This window comes from Oreochromis aureus, linkage group 7 (assembly GCF_013358895.1).
Source record: "Oreochromis aureus strain Israel breed Guangdong linkage group 7, ZZ_aureus, whole genome shotgun sequence".
In the NCBI taxonomy this organism is placed as follows: domain Eukaryota; kingdom Metazoa; phylum Chordata; class Actinopteri; order Cichliformes; family Cichlidae; genus Oreochromis; species Oreochromis aureus.
The window spans coordinates 59,506,781-59,526,719 of NC_052948.1; the positions used below are offsets into that span (position 1 = coordinate 59,506,781).

Here is a 19,939-nt window from a genome sequence, read left to right on the forward strand (position 1 = left end):
ATAGACTGAGCCGAGAACACCTGGGAGCAGACAGACATCATAGATCTACCTTACTGAACTTATGCATAAGCTTCATAACAGTTTCAGTCCACCTTCAATGCTCCTGACCTTGCTTCCCTTTCACCTGGCCTTCCCTATGCTAAAAAAATAAATACATTTAAAATAATAATAATACTAATAATAATAAGGTATTCGGCATCTTTCTCTCATTATAAAACATCAATAACAGATGAAATAAGTATAACAGCAGTTACTGTTAAGCTTTGCCTGGCAGTGTGCAATAAAACAATTATGCCTGGAAAAAAAATATACTTTATATTTCATATATAACATATATCTTGGCTCTGTATGACGTTGCTGAGAGCAGATATTCCCAATATGATCATCTTGCATCTGCAGCTGTATCAATGAGCTTGGAGGCTCCATCCACTTACTGTTTAAATCGTTTGTGGACGCAGCCAACCAGAACAAACTCGGCTTAAAGCCAAAGGATTGTATTTTGAACTTTGAGTCATGCAAAAGGACTTCCACAGATTCCAGGATTAACAATCTGAAATTGGAAATGAGCAAAGTGCATCAAATTTCAGTTTCAATTTCAATTTATTCTAAGTAAAGTTTTAATAAAATTTAATCCACATCTGCCGAACGGTGAAATACTTTTCATAAAATTTTGAAAATCTTTACTTAATAAATATCACACATGTCTACAATGACAACATTGCATAAGCTCAATATGATTTACTGAATGCTGTTATTTTGAATATTATTTGAATATTGGAATATTTTCTAAAATGTAACAATAAAGAACACTTCCTCCAAACTATATAAAAGCATGTATCACATTTTTATTTTTAGCAGGTGGGATTTCTTTAGTATATATACATTCACTCTACATCATCATCATAATCAGCAGCATCACAACTAACTACAAATGCTACTCTTTGGTCAGCAATTCACAAAGTGCAGCATTACAATGTTATGTCTTCTGTTCAGTACAGTAAAATGTTGGCATTTATTGTTGATCACTTATGGATCCTCTTATTGTTGCTCAGGGCCTCTTTGAGTTTGGTTTGCATGATCTCCTTAGTTGAGTATAACGGCAGCTCCAAGGTCGAGAAGCATGTGTGTGTCTCAGGATAGTACTGGTCATAGGAGAGGTCCTTGACTTCTTTAACTTTGACTTGCATCTTGATTTTGTCCATACCGAGAATTGGCACCCGGTCAAACCCTGTCACAAACCCTTAGAGCAGGAAAAGAGTGGAAGTCAGTGAGTTTTAATTTGTGCATAACATTATGACCTGATAGCCCTCTGAAGTCAGACTCTCAGTTCATTCATGACTGCTCATCCACCTCAGCAGTTCATCAAATGCTTTTTCCTACCAAAGACCAGATACCAAATGCACAACTCAGCAAATGTAAAAACATTCTGGAAACATATAAACTCAGGTCATAAAACACGAATATTTTACTTTATTAAATCCTTGCAATTTGTGGCTTTACTTTAAATCTTTTGGACATACTGATGAATAAGATCAGCACTTATTGTTTTATATGATCAAATTAAATCAAATACTTACAAAGGAAAGCTTTCTTCTGGTTCTCAGTCACTTCATCAAAAACCTCCCAAAACATCTGTATGGTGGGATGGTCTGTGCTGTATTCACCTTCATAATGTGTGTTCTAATCATAGTGAAAGAGGCTGTTAGATATACTGAAAATAATTCATTTAAACTATAATCAAAGTATACACAAGGATGTGATAAAAGAATTGCAGACAAATTACATCTTTGTATCACTGACAGCTGTTTACCTGTTTCAGCTTTTCCCAGTCACTGAAGTCTTTGCCCACCATCACTTCCTGCAGCTCCTTTGGCCTGAAGAGTTTCACCAAATCCCGCTCACACACCAGGAAGAAGCCTCTCTTGAACTCCTGAAACACATTCTCCACTGATGTGTTGAAGGCATGATTCACATAGGCATCCACAAACTCCTTCCTGTTTGGCAGATAAAAGTAGTGATTTAAAAATACACATCCACACTTTGGTCAAATCATGAACTGTTCTGTTCCATTTTGTTTAAAGACTATAAACATGCAAACTTGTGGTGTATCTCAAGGATATGCACCGAGTCTTGTTACTTTTTCTATTTAAATGCTTCTGCTTGGTCACAAAACAGTTTAATGTATGTTTCTTTGCAGATGACATCCAGTTATATCTTTCTGTCAGCTCCATTGTCACTGTCCGTTTGGTAGAGTCGTTAGATTTTTTGATCATATTATGTGGTGACTTGTTATTATCTCTAGCATCTCTTTGGCAGGACAATACTATATTTGGTTTTAAAACGCATGTTATGAAAAAAAGCTGCCATTGTCCTCACTTATTTTGACTTGTCACCAACTTTTCAGGACTTTCAGGATCAAGGTCAATCTCCTTTCCATCCCAGTTGATCTGTTGGGAAAAAAAACATAGATATTATTGATTAAAGAAGTGAGTTGATATCAAAGCCGTTTTTGACTTAAAGTTGTGTAAAACGCCTACCGAAAAATACATGTCCAGGTTTTCCAAGTCATCATCTTTGTAGTCCTCCAGGATGTACTGCAGACTCCTTTAAACACAACATACTTTAAGATGATTTGTGGAACCAATCAGCACCTAACACTACAAATATTTGCGCAATACAGCAAATACAAGGAAACTTTCCCCCTTACTCTCCAACACTTGGGTTGAATTCTATCAAATCCTCCAGTGAAGGCCTTACACCAAGCAGCTTCTTGAACAGCACCAGTGGGAAGGGTAAGTGGACGATGCACTGGTTGTACAAGGCCAATCCACACAGAACTCCAAACAGGAAGAAACGCTGGTCTTCCTGAGGTACCTGATGTTGACAGTAGAGACATTTGAAATTTGAAATTGTTTTCTTGAATTAAGGAGTAATAAATCAGCAATCACAATTATTAAACAGTTTTAGAAATCAATCTTGGTCTATTTAAATTATATTTTTAGTAACTCTTACTTTTGAGGAGAACCATGCCAGTGTTTCAGAGTCATTGAACATGAACATCCCAGATTCAGCTGAGATCAAGTCATGAAAGACTTCATAAAAAAAGTCTTTCCTGTAGACGTCATCGATCATAGGATTTTCATCAAAGAAGACCTACAAGACAAAATGAATGATGAAAAAGTAAACAAAATTTGTTGTATGCCAAAATATTGTTTATATAACAATGTGTAAATGGTAAATGGCCTGTATTTGTATAGTGCTTTACTTAGTCCCTAAGGACCCCAAAGCGCTTTACACGTTCAGTCATCCACCCATTCACACACACATTCACACACTGGTGATGGCAAGCTACATTGTAGCCACAGCCACCCTGGGGCGCACTGACAGAGGCGAGGCTGCCGGACACTGGCGCCACCGGGCCCTCTGACCACCACCAGTAACCACCACTGTACACAACAATGCAAACATTTTGAGTTGGCTTGTGCCTTGTTGTGTTTACCCTAAGTGGCTTCTTGTAGTCTGTGTCACAAGCATCCGCCAGTTGTTCAAAGGTGTCTTCCAAAATGGTTGCTCGCCTCAGGTCCAGTAAAAACACATCTTCATCATAATCATCAAAAATTCCCCAATAGTCAAAGAAATTCTCCAAGTAGTAACTCATCTGCATTGACTGGAAAAAAAAGTTCAAGATTCAACATGTTTTTGTTTTGCCTACCTGATTACTTACTTTAAAGTGTATTTTAAACAAAGTATTGTATCACACCAAATTCATATAAGGATGTCATTTACCATCTGCGTGTATTCAGTATTAGAGTCAAAAACCCATTTTTTTGATTGCAGGTCCATCACAATTGGGAAGTCACAAAGGAGAAGTGGCTCAGCTTTAGCATACTAAACACAGAAAAGAAAACATACAGTTCTTTTGAGTTTAACGACATATAGCAATGCAAAAATTTTCAGTTTGCACCACTCATTTTTTATAATATGTTACATGCTGTAATGTGATTGTCATGATTCGGCTGTGCAGCAGGCAGGAAAGGACCCAAATGCAGACTCACGGAGGCAAAAGTAGACTCAAACACAGCTTTTTTTTGCTAAATGGCAAAATAACACAAAACTAGACTGGGAAATTATATGAACCGGGCACACAGGGACACGCACAACCATGAGGGAGATGCTGACATAAATACACAGGAGGATAACAAGGGAAGTGAGAACACACGGGGAACACAGTTGACACAAATGAACCTGACGCCACAGGGGAAGCAAAACTAGACACACCGAACATGGAAATACGAGACTTTCACAATAAAACAGGAAATGGAGAAACATCACACAGGAGCAAACAGGAGGGAGCATGAGAGGGAGAGAGAGAGAGGAGACGAAAGAGACACGACATAAAGGGCGACATACAGTGGCTTGCAAAAGTATTCGGCCCCCTTGAACTTTTCCACATTTTGTCGTATTACAGCCACAAACATGAATCAATTTTATTGGAATTCCACGTGAAAGACCAATACAAAGTGGTGTACACGTGAGAAGTGGAACGAAAATCATACATGATTCCAAACATTTTTTACAAATAAATAACTGAAAAGTGGGGTGTGCATAATTATTCAGCCCCCTTTGGTCTGAGTGCAGTCAGTTGCCCATAGACATTGCCCGATGAGTGCTAATGACTAAACAGAGTGCACCTGTGTGCAATCTAATGTCAGTACAAATACAGCTGCTCTGTGACAGCCTCAGAGGTTGTCTAAGAGAATATTGGGAGCAACAACACTGTGAAGTCCAAAGAACACACCAGACAGGTCAGGGATAAAGTTATTGAGAAATTTAAAGCAGGCTTAGGCTACAAAGAGATTTCCCAAGCCTTGAACATCCCACGGAGCACTGTTCAAGCGATCATTCAGAAATGGAAGGAGTATGGCACAACTGTAAACCTACCAAGACAAGGCCGTCCACCTAAACTCACAGGCCGAACAAGGAGAGCGCTGATCAGAAATGCAGCCAAGAGGCCCATGGTGACTCTGGACGAGCTGCAGAGATCTACAGCTCAGGTGGGGGAATCTGTCCATAGGACAACTATTAGTCGTGCACTGCACAAAGTTGGCCTTTATGGAAGAGTGGCAAGAAGAAAGCCATTGTTAACAGAAAACCATAAGAAGTCCCGTTTGCAGTTTGCCACAAGCCATGTGGGGGACACAGCAAACATGTGGAAGAAGGTGCTCTGGTCAGATGAGACCGAAATGGAACTTTTTGGCCAGAATGCAAAACGCTATGTGTGGCGGAAAACTAACACTGCACATCACTCTGAACACACCATCCCCACTGTCACATATGGTGGTGGCAGCATCATGCTCTGGGGGTGCTTCTCTTCAGCAGGGACAGGGAAGCTGGTCAGAGTTGATGGGAAGATGGATGGAGCCAAATACAGGGCAATCTTGGAAGAAAACCTCTTGGAGTCTGCAAAAGACTTGAGACTGGGGCGGAGGTTCACCTTCCAGCAGGACAACGACTCTAAACATAAAGCCAGGGCAACAATGGAATGGTTTAAAACAAAACATATCCATGTGTTAGAATGGCCCAGTCAAAGTCCAGATCTAAATCCAATCAAGAATCTGTGGCAAGATCTGAAAACTGCTGTTCACAAACGCTGTCCATCTAATCTGACTGAGCTGGAGCTGTTTTACAAAGAAGAATGGGCAAGAATTTCAGTCTGTAGATGTGCAAAGCTGGTAGAGACAAACCCTAAAAGACTGGCAGCTGTAACTGCAGCAAAAGGTGGTTCTACAAAGTATTGACTCAGGGGGCTGAATAATTACGCACACCCCACGTTTCAGTTATTTATTTGTAAAAAATGTTTGGAATCATGTATGATTTTCGTTCCACTTCTCACGTGTACACCACTTTGTATTGGTCTTTCATGTGGAATTCCAATAAAATTGATTCATGTTTGTGGCTGTAATGTGACAAAATGTGGAAAAGTTCAAGGGGGCCGAATACTTTTGCAAGCCACTTTATCTAACAGCCTCTTTCACTATGATTAGAACACACATTATGAAGGTGAATACAGCGCAGACCATCCCACCATACAGATGTTTTGGGAGGTTTTTGATGAACTGACTGAGAACCAGAAGAATACTTTTGCAAGCCACTGTAACATCATAACATGACATGGTGACTGGGAGGACAGAACACTCAGAGAAACGAGAAGGTCTAGGGAGACAGATAAACACAATAGATGGAGAAAACATGGAATGACACACACAAGGATGGGAACACAGGCAGAGAAGAGGGAAATAAGGCACAAGGACTAACACACATAAACACACACAGCAGGGGACACGGAGGGCAAAGACACAAGGGGAGCCTGAATGAACAAAAGCTAACAGAATAAACTCAGGAAACCACAAAATGTCATAAAAACAGAAGAAACTCAGAATGCTGGGTAAAAGGACAGAACCATGGCAGTAACGATAAATATGATGTCAGGCTGCATAATGGGATGTTAATATGAACAGATAGTGAAGAGTCAATGAATGATCGCACCAAAGGCAAATGACAAAAGAAAAGAAAGAGAAAACAGCCATCACAAAAGCAGACCCAACCCCATGACAGACACATCACTTTAGCCTAAAACAGAAATAAAAGGAGAGTTTTTTGTTTTGTTTACCCCGTTTTGTGAACGTAAATGCCAGTGGTCCAGATCCTCACCAAGAAATGCTTCATCCAACAATAAATAAAAACTGCTCTCTGGTATTCTTCGAGATTCCACAACCCTGCTGTTGGCCTTTAAAAGAAAAATTTTACTTACAATTTCTTTTTGTTTTCAGGTTAAAAAAAAGAGGCATTAAGGCTTAAGAAGGAGTAAAATAACACTGACGTTGTACATGTATTTGAGGACTAGCAGCAGATTTCTGACCCCGGAGTTGCGGGGAACAGGCACAAAGGACAGGATCTCTGAGAGGGCCTGCTTCCACACGTTAATGTGTCGAATCATGGTGGAGTGCGACAGAGAGGACCACCAGTCGCCTGAAGAAAACAATAACGTTAGCAAAACTAAAAACAGCAGATAGAAGGGCATGCTTTAAAATTTTCATGTATAATAGTGGTGGTGGGTATAGGCAGCATACCTATAATCTGGAGGCTTTCATTTGACAACCTTGTTACTGCATTGGCTACCGCCACAGCGAGCTTTATTCTCCGTTGCCGTGTGTGTTTCAGGACTGTGTGCAGAAGCTCATTGAGAAGAAGGTAGATTCTCAACCCCTCCACTCCCACTGGTTTCTGATCGAGGGAAGGAAGCAGGTGTAGCACTGCAGCCTCGATCTGTGAGTTTGGCAAGGATTGCAAGGATCACTCAGCAGCAGGCAGATCAAAGGTGGATTGACTGTGTTTTTGTGCAGGGTGGCGTTCAGAGGAAAAATGTTTGGATTATTTAGGTATCTTATAAAAACCAGGATGCTTACCTTGTCACAGAGAGTGTATCCAGTTACTATTAGCAAATATCCCCTAAATGAGTCATATGCAAGTGTTTTTTTGAAGGCGACTGTGCCTGTTCAATATGTGGCCACAGATAACAAGTACATTACAATAATATATACAATGTATAAAAAGATAATGATGTGTCTGCTTGTTCAAGCTAGACCAGTTTTTAGACCGTCTCAGTGATACAAATGGGTAAAAACTAGAAGACAGTCTGGACTGAGGCTTTGTTTTAGAGTTATAATTACATCTGAGAGTCTGAGATAGTCTGAGTTTTGTACATACTGCAACAGTCAAAATGACAATTGAAATACTTCCCCTCCAAGTATAAAAAGGATCAAATGAATGATTGTCAACATAGACAGAAAAACAAGGAGTCATGAGTCATGAGATTTCTCAAATTATTGGAAAGATTATTTATAAAAACAAAAACATAGCCTTTTCCTGCAGATTGCATGTATTCTAGTAACATACCTCTGCAAGAACATTGTCCTTCTTTGCCAGTTTTGTGAAAGCACGCCGTGCATGTTTCATGTTCAAGCCAGGGTACTTTGGTGAAGTTTGGAAATGTTTATCACCGCTAAGAAGACAAAGAAAAAAGTCCACGTTAAAGCGTTTCTTCTTCTGCATCAGCAAATATATATAGCAGCTAAAACATTACCATGATCACCCAGTTAAGTTTAAGAGCATGTTCACATTTGCTAATTAATGTTAGCTTTTAACACTGATAGGAATATCATTAGTTTGGCTGCTATTTGACATCAACCAATGTACCAGACAAACCCACAACGTGTCCTCTTATTCACGCTAATAAGAATCATCAATATTATTACAAATTAGCACAGAATAACCATAAATGGCAGCGCTACATTTCACAAGCCAAAACATAATAGACCTACCACCGACAGCCTCCCATGACATGGGCATAAACTGTGTATTTACCTTAGTTCAAGGAAACTTTTATTCAGACAGGATGCAGAGGAAAATGCCTCCAAGATTTCCCTGTGAAGATTTAATGTTTTCATTCGATTGCAGAAGAAAAACTTGCTTTCAAACAAATAATTTGAGTCACAGAAGCCATAAATCACCAGGCAAATCAACAAGCTGTGACTGCCAGTGCATCATACTTACTGTTTAATCTTTTTCCATGACTTTAAATCACATTCAGTGATCCATTTGTCAACCATGTTATCAAGACAGTGTTGTGATGCAATGCCACAGTCTGTGTTTGAACCCTCGTGAATGCCCTGTGAAGGAAAGCAGTGACTGTTTACATATTCACACCTCCTCCCATCACAGTCTGTACTTTATGTGTTAGTGTCAGTACCTCATCAGATGAACATGTTGCAAATGAACAGTTTTCTCCTGCGAAGATGTTTCTGATTTTGCGCCCATTGGTGCCTTAAATGATAAGTATACACGTCACTTCTTTCTTAGATAAGTTAATTGCATCCTCAAGTTGTTTATTATCAGAGGTGTAGTTACCCTGTGGCAGTCGAACAGGCAGCGGCACAGATGGATTACTCTCCTCTCGATGTCCCAGCTGCCCTTGATTCTCACAACCAAAGGAGTAGACCTGCTTGGATTCGGTCAGCGCTAAAGTGTGATTCCTGTGTAGGTAATATTCAAAATATTTATACCTCAAACTCACATATACACTTTACTAACTGCTTTACTTTAAGCATTTTTTATTTAAGCAGCTTGATGTTGTCTGTGATATCTGTTACTCTCTTCAGTGATAATATAATAACTTATGGTGTTTTTACATTGGCATGCTCATGTAACTGTATAACCAATGATCTTTAAATTAATCTATTTTAATTTTTTTTAACTCTATATAAAAAATTTACTCTAAGAGAATTGTGATATATTTAAAATGTATAATTGCTGCACATGGCTGACTTTTAAAGGATGAGACTGATTCTGCAGGATCAGATCTTGGGTCAGGATGCATCCTGTTCACATTACGTCACAACAGTCAGTGAAATGTCCTAGCTTTGTTTTTGTTTTTTGTTTTTTTACTCTATATAAAATAATAATTCCTGGGATACATTTTAAAACTTTAACCTCTGTATTTTTGATGTGAAACATGAAAAATATTCAAAATAGCCTGAATATTTCATGAATTAAGCAGTATGTGTGTTGTACCGTCCACATGTAATCTTGGTGACCTTTGCCCCCCAGAGCTCTGCAACAAGTCGAGGACGCAGTTCGTTGCGTAGTGAGTTGTGGCCGAGCTGTCCGTGTTGACCGGAGCCAAATGTAAACACTGCACCATGCTGAGGAGCCAAACACACAACTACAGCGTAAAGTCCCACAGCCATTTACTTTTACATGACAACTGTTTTAATGTGTTTTCAAAAAATAAGCTATTACGAAGTTGTTGGTTTTTTTTATCCTTTTGACTAACCTTTGTCAGAATGGCCGTGTGGTCCTGTCCACAGGAAATGCGCTGAGCTTTCTTCATATTCAAACACTGAACAGGAGCTGGTGTGTGTCTGTCTATAAGAAAAAGGATTGTCAATATAATTATGTTACCAGATTATAATGCCCATTAACATACAATGAAGTTAGGACATTTATTTTAAAGTTACAGTACCTTTTGTGTCTCCCAGCCCGAGCTGTCCACAGTCATTTCTCCCCCAGCTGAAAACACCTCCAGAGACAGAGAGGGCGAAACTCTGGTCTCCTCCTGCAGCGACCTGGATCAGGGGGATCGCTGACAGTGATGGGACATGTTGAGGTGATCTGCAGACAGACTCTCTCGTACCCAGACCCAGCTGGCCCCTGCAGTCCTGACCCCACGTATACAGCTGACCATCTGTGGGAGAATCAGCTTGTCTCTGAGAAATCCTCTTCCTCCTGATATCTTGAACTTTTACTCAGATAAACTCAGATAAACAATAAACATAAACTCAGAGTTTATGTTTATTGTCATGACATAGACCCTAAATGTGTGGACTGTATTACTAAGTGCAACCAAATGTGTTTCCTATGAATGTAAGTTGGATGGACTGATTCTGTCTAAGTTATTCAAACACAGACATCTTTAACATCTCCCTGAGGCAAGCCACTGTCCCATCATGCTTCAAGACTGCCACCATCATACCTGTGCCAAAGAAACCATCCCCAGCCTGTTTCAACGACTACCGCCCCGTGGCACTGACACCCATTATTATGAAGTGCTTTGAACGACTAGTCATGTCACACATCAAATCCACCCTGCCTCCCACCCTGGACCCATACCAGTTCGCATACAGAGCGAAACGATCCACAGAAGATGCAATCTGCTCTGCCCTCCACCCAGCCCTAACTCACCTGGACAAGAAAGACTCATATGTGAGAATGCTATTCATAGACTTCAGCTCAGCATTCAACACCATAATACCACAACAACTCATCTGTAAACTGGACAGACTGGGCCTTAGCACCTCCCTCTGCAACTGGCTGCTGGATTTCCTCAGCCAGAGGCCTCAAGCGGTGCGTGTGGGCAACAAGGTCTCAAACAGCATCACCCTGAGCACGGGGGCTCCACAAGGCTGTGTGCTCAGTCCTCTGCTCTTCACCCTGCTGACACATGACTGCACAACAACCTACAGCTCTAACCACCTTGTGAAGTTTTATGGACGACATTGGCGCTGGTGGGGCTCATCACCAAGGGCGATGAGACCCACTACAGGAAAGAGGTTGAGCTCCTGACCACGTGGTGCAGAGACAACAACCTCCTGCTAAATGTTAGCAAGACCAAGGAGGTTATTGTCAACTTCCAGAGAGGCCACACCTGTCACCCCCCATTGACCATCGACGGCGCTGCGGTGGAGAGGGTGAGCAGCACCAAGTTCCTGGGGGTGCACATCAGTGAGGACCTCTCCTGGACCACCAACACAGCATCACTGGCCAAGAAAGCACAACAGCGCCTCTACTTCCTGCGCAAACTCAAGCGGGCAAGTGCTCCACCACCCATCCTGACCACATTCTACAGAGGAACCATTGAAAGCATCCTTTCCAGCTGCATCACTGTGTGGGCGGTAGCTGCACTGACTATAACAGAAAAGCTCTACAGCGCATTGTGAGAACAGCTGAGAGGATAGTTGGTGTACCACTCCCCTCCCTGCAAGACATCTACACCACCCGCCTTACCCGCAAAGCCATCACAATTGTCAACGATGCAACCCACCCCGCGCACTGTCTGTTCAGCCTCCTGCCCTCCGGAAAAAGATACAGAAGTCTCCGCTCCCGCACTACCAGGCTCACCAACAGCTTCATCCACCAGGCTGTGAGACTGCTGAACTCTCTCCCCTCCCGGCTCCCAGCCAGCAGAACCACCAGACTGGCAGGAGTATAGGAAGACAGACTGCCCCCCCCCCACACACACACACACACACTCCACAACAAGGAAACACTCTCCACATTCCTGACTGGAAACGACTACCTCTGCATTACAATTGCACACACCTGCTGCTATATATTTTTAGTATTTTTAGTATTTTCTTTAGCACTATTTATATTATTTATATTACTATTACTGCTGCTACAGTCTTATGCTGCATTAAAACAAAAACACTTACCAACCACAACCTGGGACTACGTCAAGTAGACTAGTACACTACTTTCCAGGGCGCACTGTGGAACACTTTATTATATGTTATGTGTAGGTCCTGTCTTGTTATATCCTGTATGTTACCTAAATGTTGTGCATCTGCACTTTATTGTTGTCTATGTCTACGCATGGGACAGTGTGAAATGTAATTTCAATTCCTTTGTATGGCAAGTACATCTGAAGAAATTGACAAATAAAACTGACTTTGACTTTGACTTATTTGAGTTTTTTATTTACATTTGTAGCAGTTTACTGCAGAACTGTACTGTACCTTTGGTTAGCGCAACTGAGTGCTGACTCCCACAAGCAACCTGAGAAACCTGTTTGTTAGAAAAAGCTTCCAGTGGGCTGAAAGAGAAGGAACAAGAAACAGAAGAAAAATCCAAATAAACAGGCTACACACTGCGGGGTTAAAGGCCTAATCATAACAGTCATAATATACCAGTTTGCACATTTCTATTGCCAGTCTATGGAGCATACTTTTTTTCTTAACGTGGTACTAATACTCCTTCTCACAGGACCAATAAAAACAACAACAACAAGAAGAAGAAGAATAAAAGTTTGCACATCTGTATCTATTACCTGGGAGTGAAGGGTGGGTGTCTCGTGTCCACACAGAGGACTTTGCCGCTCTCAGACAGCAGTGCGACCACATCATCGCCACAACTCACAGCCTCTATCTTCTCTTTGTGTTTCACAAACTCTGCAGATTCAAAAGCCACAAACACAGCAGGTGTGAGTGGACACAGTTCGGTTAAATGTACCAGAGAGTGAACTTGTTAGTGACACCGATACTCACTCTGCCTGCCTCTCGCTCTTCTCCCATCCTTGCTCTCGTTTGTGCGGATAATGAACGCGTTTCCGTTACTTTTAACGAAAGCCAGCACGTTTCGACCTGCCGACAGATCCGCGATGTGATGGCTGAGGTTTAAATAATGAACTCCATCATCAGTGGTCGTGCTGTCGGTACCGGAGCCGTCTTTCACGTAAAACCCGCGCTGACAGTCCTCTCCCCAGGAAAACATGTTGTCGTGTGTTTGGGAGCGACAGCTGATCCTCACTGAGTCACTCTGCAGTCTGTCAGCCAGAAACGAAACTTAAACTTAAGCATGTCGCTGAACAGCATGAGGCAACAAAATGACGACAGTCGGGAACACGATAGTGAAACTGATAATAGATAATCATATCAGACAACAAACACCCGGGACGATTGCGCTGTTTTTCAGATCCATGAGTAATATTGATGGTATTAATGTGGCAATGGGGTTATAGCTTTTATACCTAATGTTCGATTCAACTCAATTACATTTTACTTTTTATAGGGCAAAATTACAACAGCAGTCAACTCAAGTCCCATTTTGAATGACAGCAGAAGAGAAAATGGAGAGAAACTTCAAAATAGACGAACAACGCTGAGCAACTTGGCGACAGTGAGAAGGAAAAGCTGTTTTTTAACTGAGTCATCACTGAGTTGAGCTAACGAAGCATAAAAACTGTAGAAAGGGCGTATGGCTCCTGTGTCAGTTAATCCAAACTACCTGTATGTTTGAACAAATCCAGTTACACAGCTCAAGAAATATAAAATTACTCTAATAGAAGAAAATGGCAGTAATTAATTAACAATATGTGTATCAGTAGTACTAAAAAGCTATTATATCAAAAAGTAAAGGGAAAACAGTCTGATAAGCTGAAACTGAAACAAAATGAAGCCTATAATGCTGACTGTATAATGTCTGTTTGCGTTTTACAGCTTCAGTTCTTTTTTCACTCAGTAGGTGGAAGCAAACTACAAACAGTGGTTGCAATTTACACTCATCCGTTTTTATTAGAGGTAGAACCCAGAAGCACATCCAGGTTTAGGTCTACTGCTTGGTGCTACACAAAAACAGGCTGAACAGACTGAAACTTACATGAATTTGGATAAATCCAAGTCAGACGTCAGTGAAGCTCCATAACCACTTCTGCTTTTTAGTTTTCTCAGAAATGGATTAAGCCTACACCCAAACCTACGGATCTGTTCACTGACTTTTTCTCTTTTTCTGGAAATCAACCCATTACTCAACTGAATTGATTATCATGACCCTCACTAATAGCCACTTAATAAGTTAAGAGTGATGTGCAAAACCCATTAGCCAGAGTAGTATAAATATTTTAACTTTTAGCAAATCCAGCAGGTTAATTAAGTGATTTCACATCATATTTTCAAACAGCTTGTCCATTATCAGTCAAACAGACAAATTCAGACCAAAGCACTACTGTTAGTGACTCAAACTTTAACTCTCAATCTGGGGCAGACGACACTTGGATTGTATGCCAGATTTACACAAATCCTCGAGTTAAAAGAAGACAGATTATGTTCTCAGATAAAGCAAGCAAAGAGGGCGAAGCAGAGAAAGTACCTGCACAATACATCCACATAAATCATAATGGAATTTCTTTTAGAACGCAGGAACATCTGGGGAGTAAACAGCTGTTTAAATGTCTAATCACAGATTGTGCTTTCTGTTGTAAACGTTTTTAGTAAGGCATAATTAACATAAAGGCTAGAGAGATGAAAGGATGCCAAGCTGATATCAGGCCTCAGTCACGTGGATTGTTTCTTAAATTCTGAACTTAAGTGGTCATCCAATAAAGATCTGGCACTTCATATGTATGCTGATGATACGGTAATTTTTACACAAGCCAAAACTGCTGATGATGCAGCCCATCAGCTTTCATTGGCATTACATGATTTACAAAAATGGCTGAATGACTCATGCTTTAATGTAAAAAAGACTGTATCCTTGTTTTTTAGTAAACCTAAAACAACTGTGGCTGCAGTAAAAGTTCGCTTGGGTGCACAAGAACTAATTAATGTTGATGAATTTAAGTATTTGGGAGTGCTACTAGACTCGAAATTATCCTTTCAAAAACACGTTAAAAAAGTAGTGAAAACCATAAATGTTAATATACAGAACTTTAGACATATCCGCACGTCATTAAAGGGACCACAACAGTCTTATGATCCACTCAGACATGTTACATTCAGATGGTTTCAGCCTAAAAAGAATCAATGACATTGATCAACCACAAGGGGGAGGTAGAGTTCCTCCAATGTCCACACATTGAACGCAGAGATACCCACAAACACAAACGTACACTTTCAAAATGTTACTTGGCCTTGACCTTCCTGTAACTCAAGAAGCATCTGTCACTTTTACAAAGTGACTTATTTGTTTCCAAGAAAAGACTGAGGAGATAAATCTGATAAAATGCTGACTAAAAGGTGAAAAACTGACAGAAAGTGCCAAGATCAATGTGCTTCTGTTTTGCCCAGTGGAAGCTAAAAATGCAAAAGGTTATCTTGAGGACATTATTCGCTTTAAAAACAACAAGCCCCATCTGAAATGTTAGCTCTGGAAAATGCTCACACTGAGACAGAGGACACAAGCTATCTTGGAATTCATTTCCTTATAGGAAAAAGATCCACTGATTGTGGTTCAGAGCGTGTTTTTTTAATCTTTACAGTGTCTTAAAGAGATACATGTTCCAAAGTAGCTGACAACAAAGAGAGAATTCAGGTGTTTGTGGACAGCGTCACTGCATCACATCCCTCTACTGAAACTCCAGCTCTCAGCAAAGAATGTATTATTCTCTTATAGTATCTATAAACATTAAATATTCTTTATTTATTTATAGACAACATGAGTATTTTTCCAGTTATTCCATATTGCAAGTAAGTTTATCCAAATTGTGTGCGCAAATACAGAAAGTCAGAGACGCCAAATACCTCTTAACATATTATTGCTTTTTGTATTGAAATATATTTGTATGCTTCTAAATGAAAGGAATTTGATCTATTTTCATTTTATTTTCAGTGAACTTTGACCTTCTTGCTGTACATGTAACTGGTGCAAAGGGTTGTGGATCAGATAGCCTGGACAGGAAAGCTGGTTTGCATGCTTCAAAATTAAATGGGAACCACCAGGAAAGCCAAATGAAGGAAGCTGCACACTTATGGCTGGTTCCATAGACTCCCATGATAAAATGGTTCAGCTATAAAAACAACATGTTCAGAAAATAGTTTTAGATCTGTGTGGATTTTTTTTTTTATGCTTAAAGTTGGGGATGTGGCTTACTTTGATTGCCAGATGTCCTCCCAAACACCGCTGAAGCTGCTAGCTACCTGCTAAACATGACCTCGGTTAATCTGAGTGACTGAACAGCCTCTCTCCACAGTGTTTGTGTTGCTGGTGCCTTTAGGAGCATTTTAATGGCATGCTGTGAGGTCCAGCCTGTCCAAGAAGTTTGTGCTCCACCTTTGGTGAGTCGCCACCAAAAAGCAGCTGAGGGTTGCACATAACGCCCATTGTTACTTCCCTTTTCTGAAGTTTGTCAGAGCTGCTTGGTGATTAGGGGTTTTGACTTCTACCTGTTATTATTATTTTAGTCTGTGACTGTGCTTTTTGGGTTGTATTGCTTAAACCTTTACATTTTAATGATTAAGTCAAGTGAGCTTATTTTTAATATGTTAAAATGCTAAAAAATATTCTCAATCAGATGTATCCTTGTGTTACATCCATACACATCAGTGGATAGTGATAACCAAGTTAGCAAGCAATAGCTGAAATCTTAAAACCCCTTCTTCTGATCTAAATATGGTCATTTCGCTAATAGAATGGCTGCGAAAATGCAGAGTTCAGACTAACTTGTGATGTTATGGTGGCTACGTTATTCTTTTATATACAGTTTGTGCAAAAAACAACAACTTGATTTTTATTTTTATTATTTTTTTGGAGTAATGCACATGACAAATCCTGCAGATATACTAAATCTTTATCTGGTGTACTTAACAGAATGGTAGTATGGCCACTGCAATGCCAACTTCAATATTTCTCTTTCCTAATATAAAACAAAAATAATACATTTCACCAGCTTTAAAGACAAAAATCTCAAAATTGTGACCGTCTTAGTCAGCCTAGACTGGAGTCCATTTCTTGTTTACACCATTTCTGGAAACTACTTTGTTGTTCACGTGGCTTCACTGGAGAGGATAACCAAGCTGGAAGTGATTTTACTCCTCTGGGCGACCACTGCCAGAAACTGTCAAAAGCTTTAGCTCAGTCTGAGCTGGAGGAACATCATCTTCTTCCTGTTTTGTGCCATGAAGCAATAAAACAGATTCCCCTTTAAATCCTACCCAGAGGCACAAAATGTAAAAGACAGAGTAGATCTGCTGGTAGAATCTGACAAACATCACTTCATGAAGTCATTATTAATGTAGAAATGAGCTCGCTAAAATTCACCAGCGTGCAAAACAATAAGACAAGTAGCAACGGCGTGATAAATGACTGTTTTTCTCCTGTTTATTCAGCACTTATGCTGCACTTTTTGATATTCATCTCTCCTGTGGCTGCAGCTTTGCTGTACTCATGTCAGGATTTTTATCCTCCTGAAGCAACTTGAGTCTCTGACAGTAAGTGAAGGAGTGCAGCCTCTTGAGAAACAAACTGCACTGAGTACTTCCAGTACTGTGTGCATGCATGCATGTGTGTGCGTGTGTGTGTGTGTACACGTGTGCTTTTCAGGGCTGTGCTGAGCCGTACCAGGACCTAAACAGTCACGGTATCATCTCTGCTTCTTTGCTTCCACAAAACACGGAGCAACATGACCGCAGAGGATGCTATTTTTCCTATTTTTCCTCTTACCCCCGCTTTCTTTCTTCTTTCTGTTTCTTTCACAACATTGCTGCTTCTTCTTCCTTCAGCTCCAGAATAAGTGCTGCTCTCCACTCTTATCTTCAGACACGAAATACGATTTAAAAACAATTTTCTTAAGTGAGAAAGACCCGCGGGGCCGTGAATAAGACAATCAGTGCACTGTCAGCACCATGACTGGATTAACTCAAAAGAGGGCAAAAGTTTACTTTATCAACACTTTATCACCAGCAGAGTCCTCATGTATGCACCCGATGTTTAAATGAGATAAATGGTATGCTATTTAGGACAAACAGAAGAAGTCATATTTTTAAAGTGAGATTTAAATTGGATTTGCAAAATGCTCAAATATTTTCGTGCGCTTGGGAATAAAATTCTGAAACATTTTACGTAAGTTTTATTACTTCGGGGGGAGGGGAAAAAAAGATATTTATGTAACACATGCAAATGGGTCTGGGACACAAGTATGTGCACTACATGTACAGTCATGGTAACAAGAAAGTACACCCTCTGTCAATTCTAAGGTTTTACATATCAGGACCTAGTAAAAAATTATCTCTTCCTTACCAGCTCTGAAAATTAGGTAAATAATTCGGTGCACAGAGAAGTTCATGTTCGACTCAATAACTGCAAGGTATCCAGGTCCTGTGTCTGCAAAACAAGCTCGAATCATCACCACTCCACCACCGTGCCTGACACTCGGTATGAGGTGTTTGTGCTGATATGCTGTCTTTGTTTTTTTTTTTTCAAATATGCCACCGTGCATTATAGCCAAACATCTCCACTTTGGTTTCATCTGTCTTATGGTTTGTTCAGATGAAAGTTTGCAAACCTAAGCTGTGTTATTTTTAGAGAAGATGCTTTCTCCTTGCAACCCTTCCAAACAAGCCATACTTGTTCAGTTTCCTTCTAATTGTGCTTTTATGAACTTTAACCTTTGCGAACTGAGGTTTGTAGAGTCTGAGATGTAGCTCCTGTTTTTTGAAGTTTTTCTGAGTATTGGATGTTCTGACCTTGGGGTGAATTTGCTAGAACAGCCACTCCTAGGAAGACTGTGGCATTATGTTAATACACAGCTGAAAGCTCTGGTTTTATAGAGGTGCTCACACTTGCTGACGCAAGCGCCTCTATAAACATGCACATGGCTGCTACTCAGCCTTTTAATTCCTAAAAGGAATTAAGAGTAGTAAGCGTGTACTTAGTTTTCCACACACTGCATCTGCGTTTTAGCTTAATATTTTTTAAATAAATAATGACACACAGTAATATGTTATGTTTTGTAGTTCATTTGAGGTTGTATTTTACCTAATCTTCCTGCTAAGGACCAGATGTCCTGACACATAAAACCTCATAACCTTATTCAAGAGGGTGTATAATGGAATTGCTTATTTGGAAACTAAATGGAACTTTGCCATCATCAAAATTATTATTTCCACTCGTGTTTTTGCTGATATTAAAGGGCAAAACATTTCATGAGGACAGGGTATTTCTACTAATGTGTAAGGTCACTCGTCCATAACACCTTTAACCTTTGTATCCTCCAGTATGTGATGTTTTTTAAACAATGCTGATTTAAGCCATAGACTGTATATAAAAGATGGATGTAGCTACTGTGATGTTTAAAAAATATAAAAGAAGAAAAGAAGCACTACCACATTTGAATAAAAGGGCAGAGTTTGTGGTGTTAATACTAATGGTAGATCTGGTGATGTCCAATTTACACCCCGTGCAGAAGAAATCAGCTACAGAGACGTCATCTGCATGTTGTTGGTTTGAAACTTGATGTGATGAGCGAGGGACTGATCTTAAATTTTCAAACTGCACACTCATTGGCCAAGAACTTGGGACAGACAAGCTGCTAGCCAATGAGTGTTCCCTGGAACATCATCCTTTATAAAACGTAGAATGACCAAAATTTAAAAAGTAGATTTAATGTTTTATTCATTAAGATCTGAGACGACAAACTCATCAGGAGAATGTTTACAAAAGTCTGTAACCAGGAAGATCCGTTTTTGATTCTCTGAAAAGTGAATCAAACACATCCATCTTTTATACTATCTATGTTTTCTTGAAGCCTGATGTGGTCATTGCAGGGACTACAGTTTTGGGTATTTCCTTTTTCAGTTGTGCTTTAAACCTGCGTGGTCCTTGGCCAAAAGGG

At 40.1% G+C, this 19,939-nt stretch overlaps 1 protein-coding gene across 1 annotated transcript; it reads right to left on the bottom strand.

The window, feature by feature from the left end:
• Nucleotides 1-826: 826 nt before the first annotated feature.
• Nucleotides 827-16,215, bottom strand: LOC116330531 (probable E3 ubiquitin-protein ligase HERC4). The gene is made up of 24 exons (XM_031752879.2): nt 16,201-16,215; nt 12,882-13,159; nt 12,665-12,785; nt 12,354-12,430; nt 10,082-10,303; nt 9,893-9,984; nt 9,631-9,761; nt 8,968-9,092; nt 8,810-8,883; nt 8,614-8,729; nt 8,425-8,484; nt 7,957-8,062; nt 7,131-7,326; nt 6,881-7,029; nt 6,671-6,787; nt 3,787-3,888; nt 3,500-3,667; nt 3,013-3,153; nt 2,708-2,874; nt 2,538-2,604; nt 2,377-2,447; nt 1,811-1,994; nt 1,578-1,680; nt 827-1,240 (listed from the first exon to the last, which is right to left on the bottom strand). Exons 2-24 carry the CDS (start codon nt 13,105-13,107, stop codon nt 1,023-1,025), a joined length of 3,033 nt encoding a protein of 1,010 aa, XP_031608739.2. The 5' UTR covers nt 13,108-13,159; nt 16,201-16,215; the 3' UTR covers nt 827-1,022.
• Nucleotides 16,216-19,939: the final 3,724 nt, after the last annotated feature.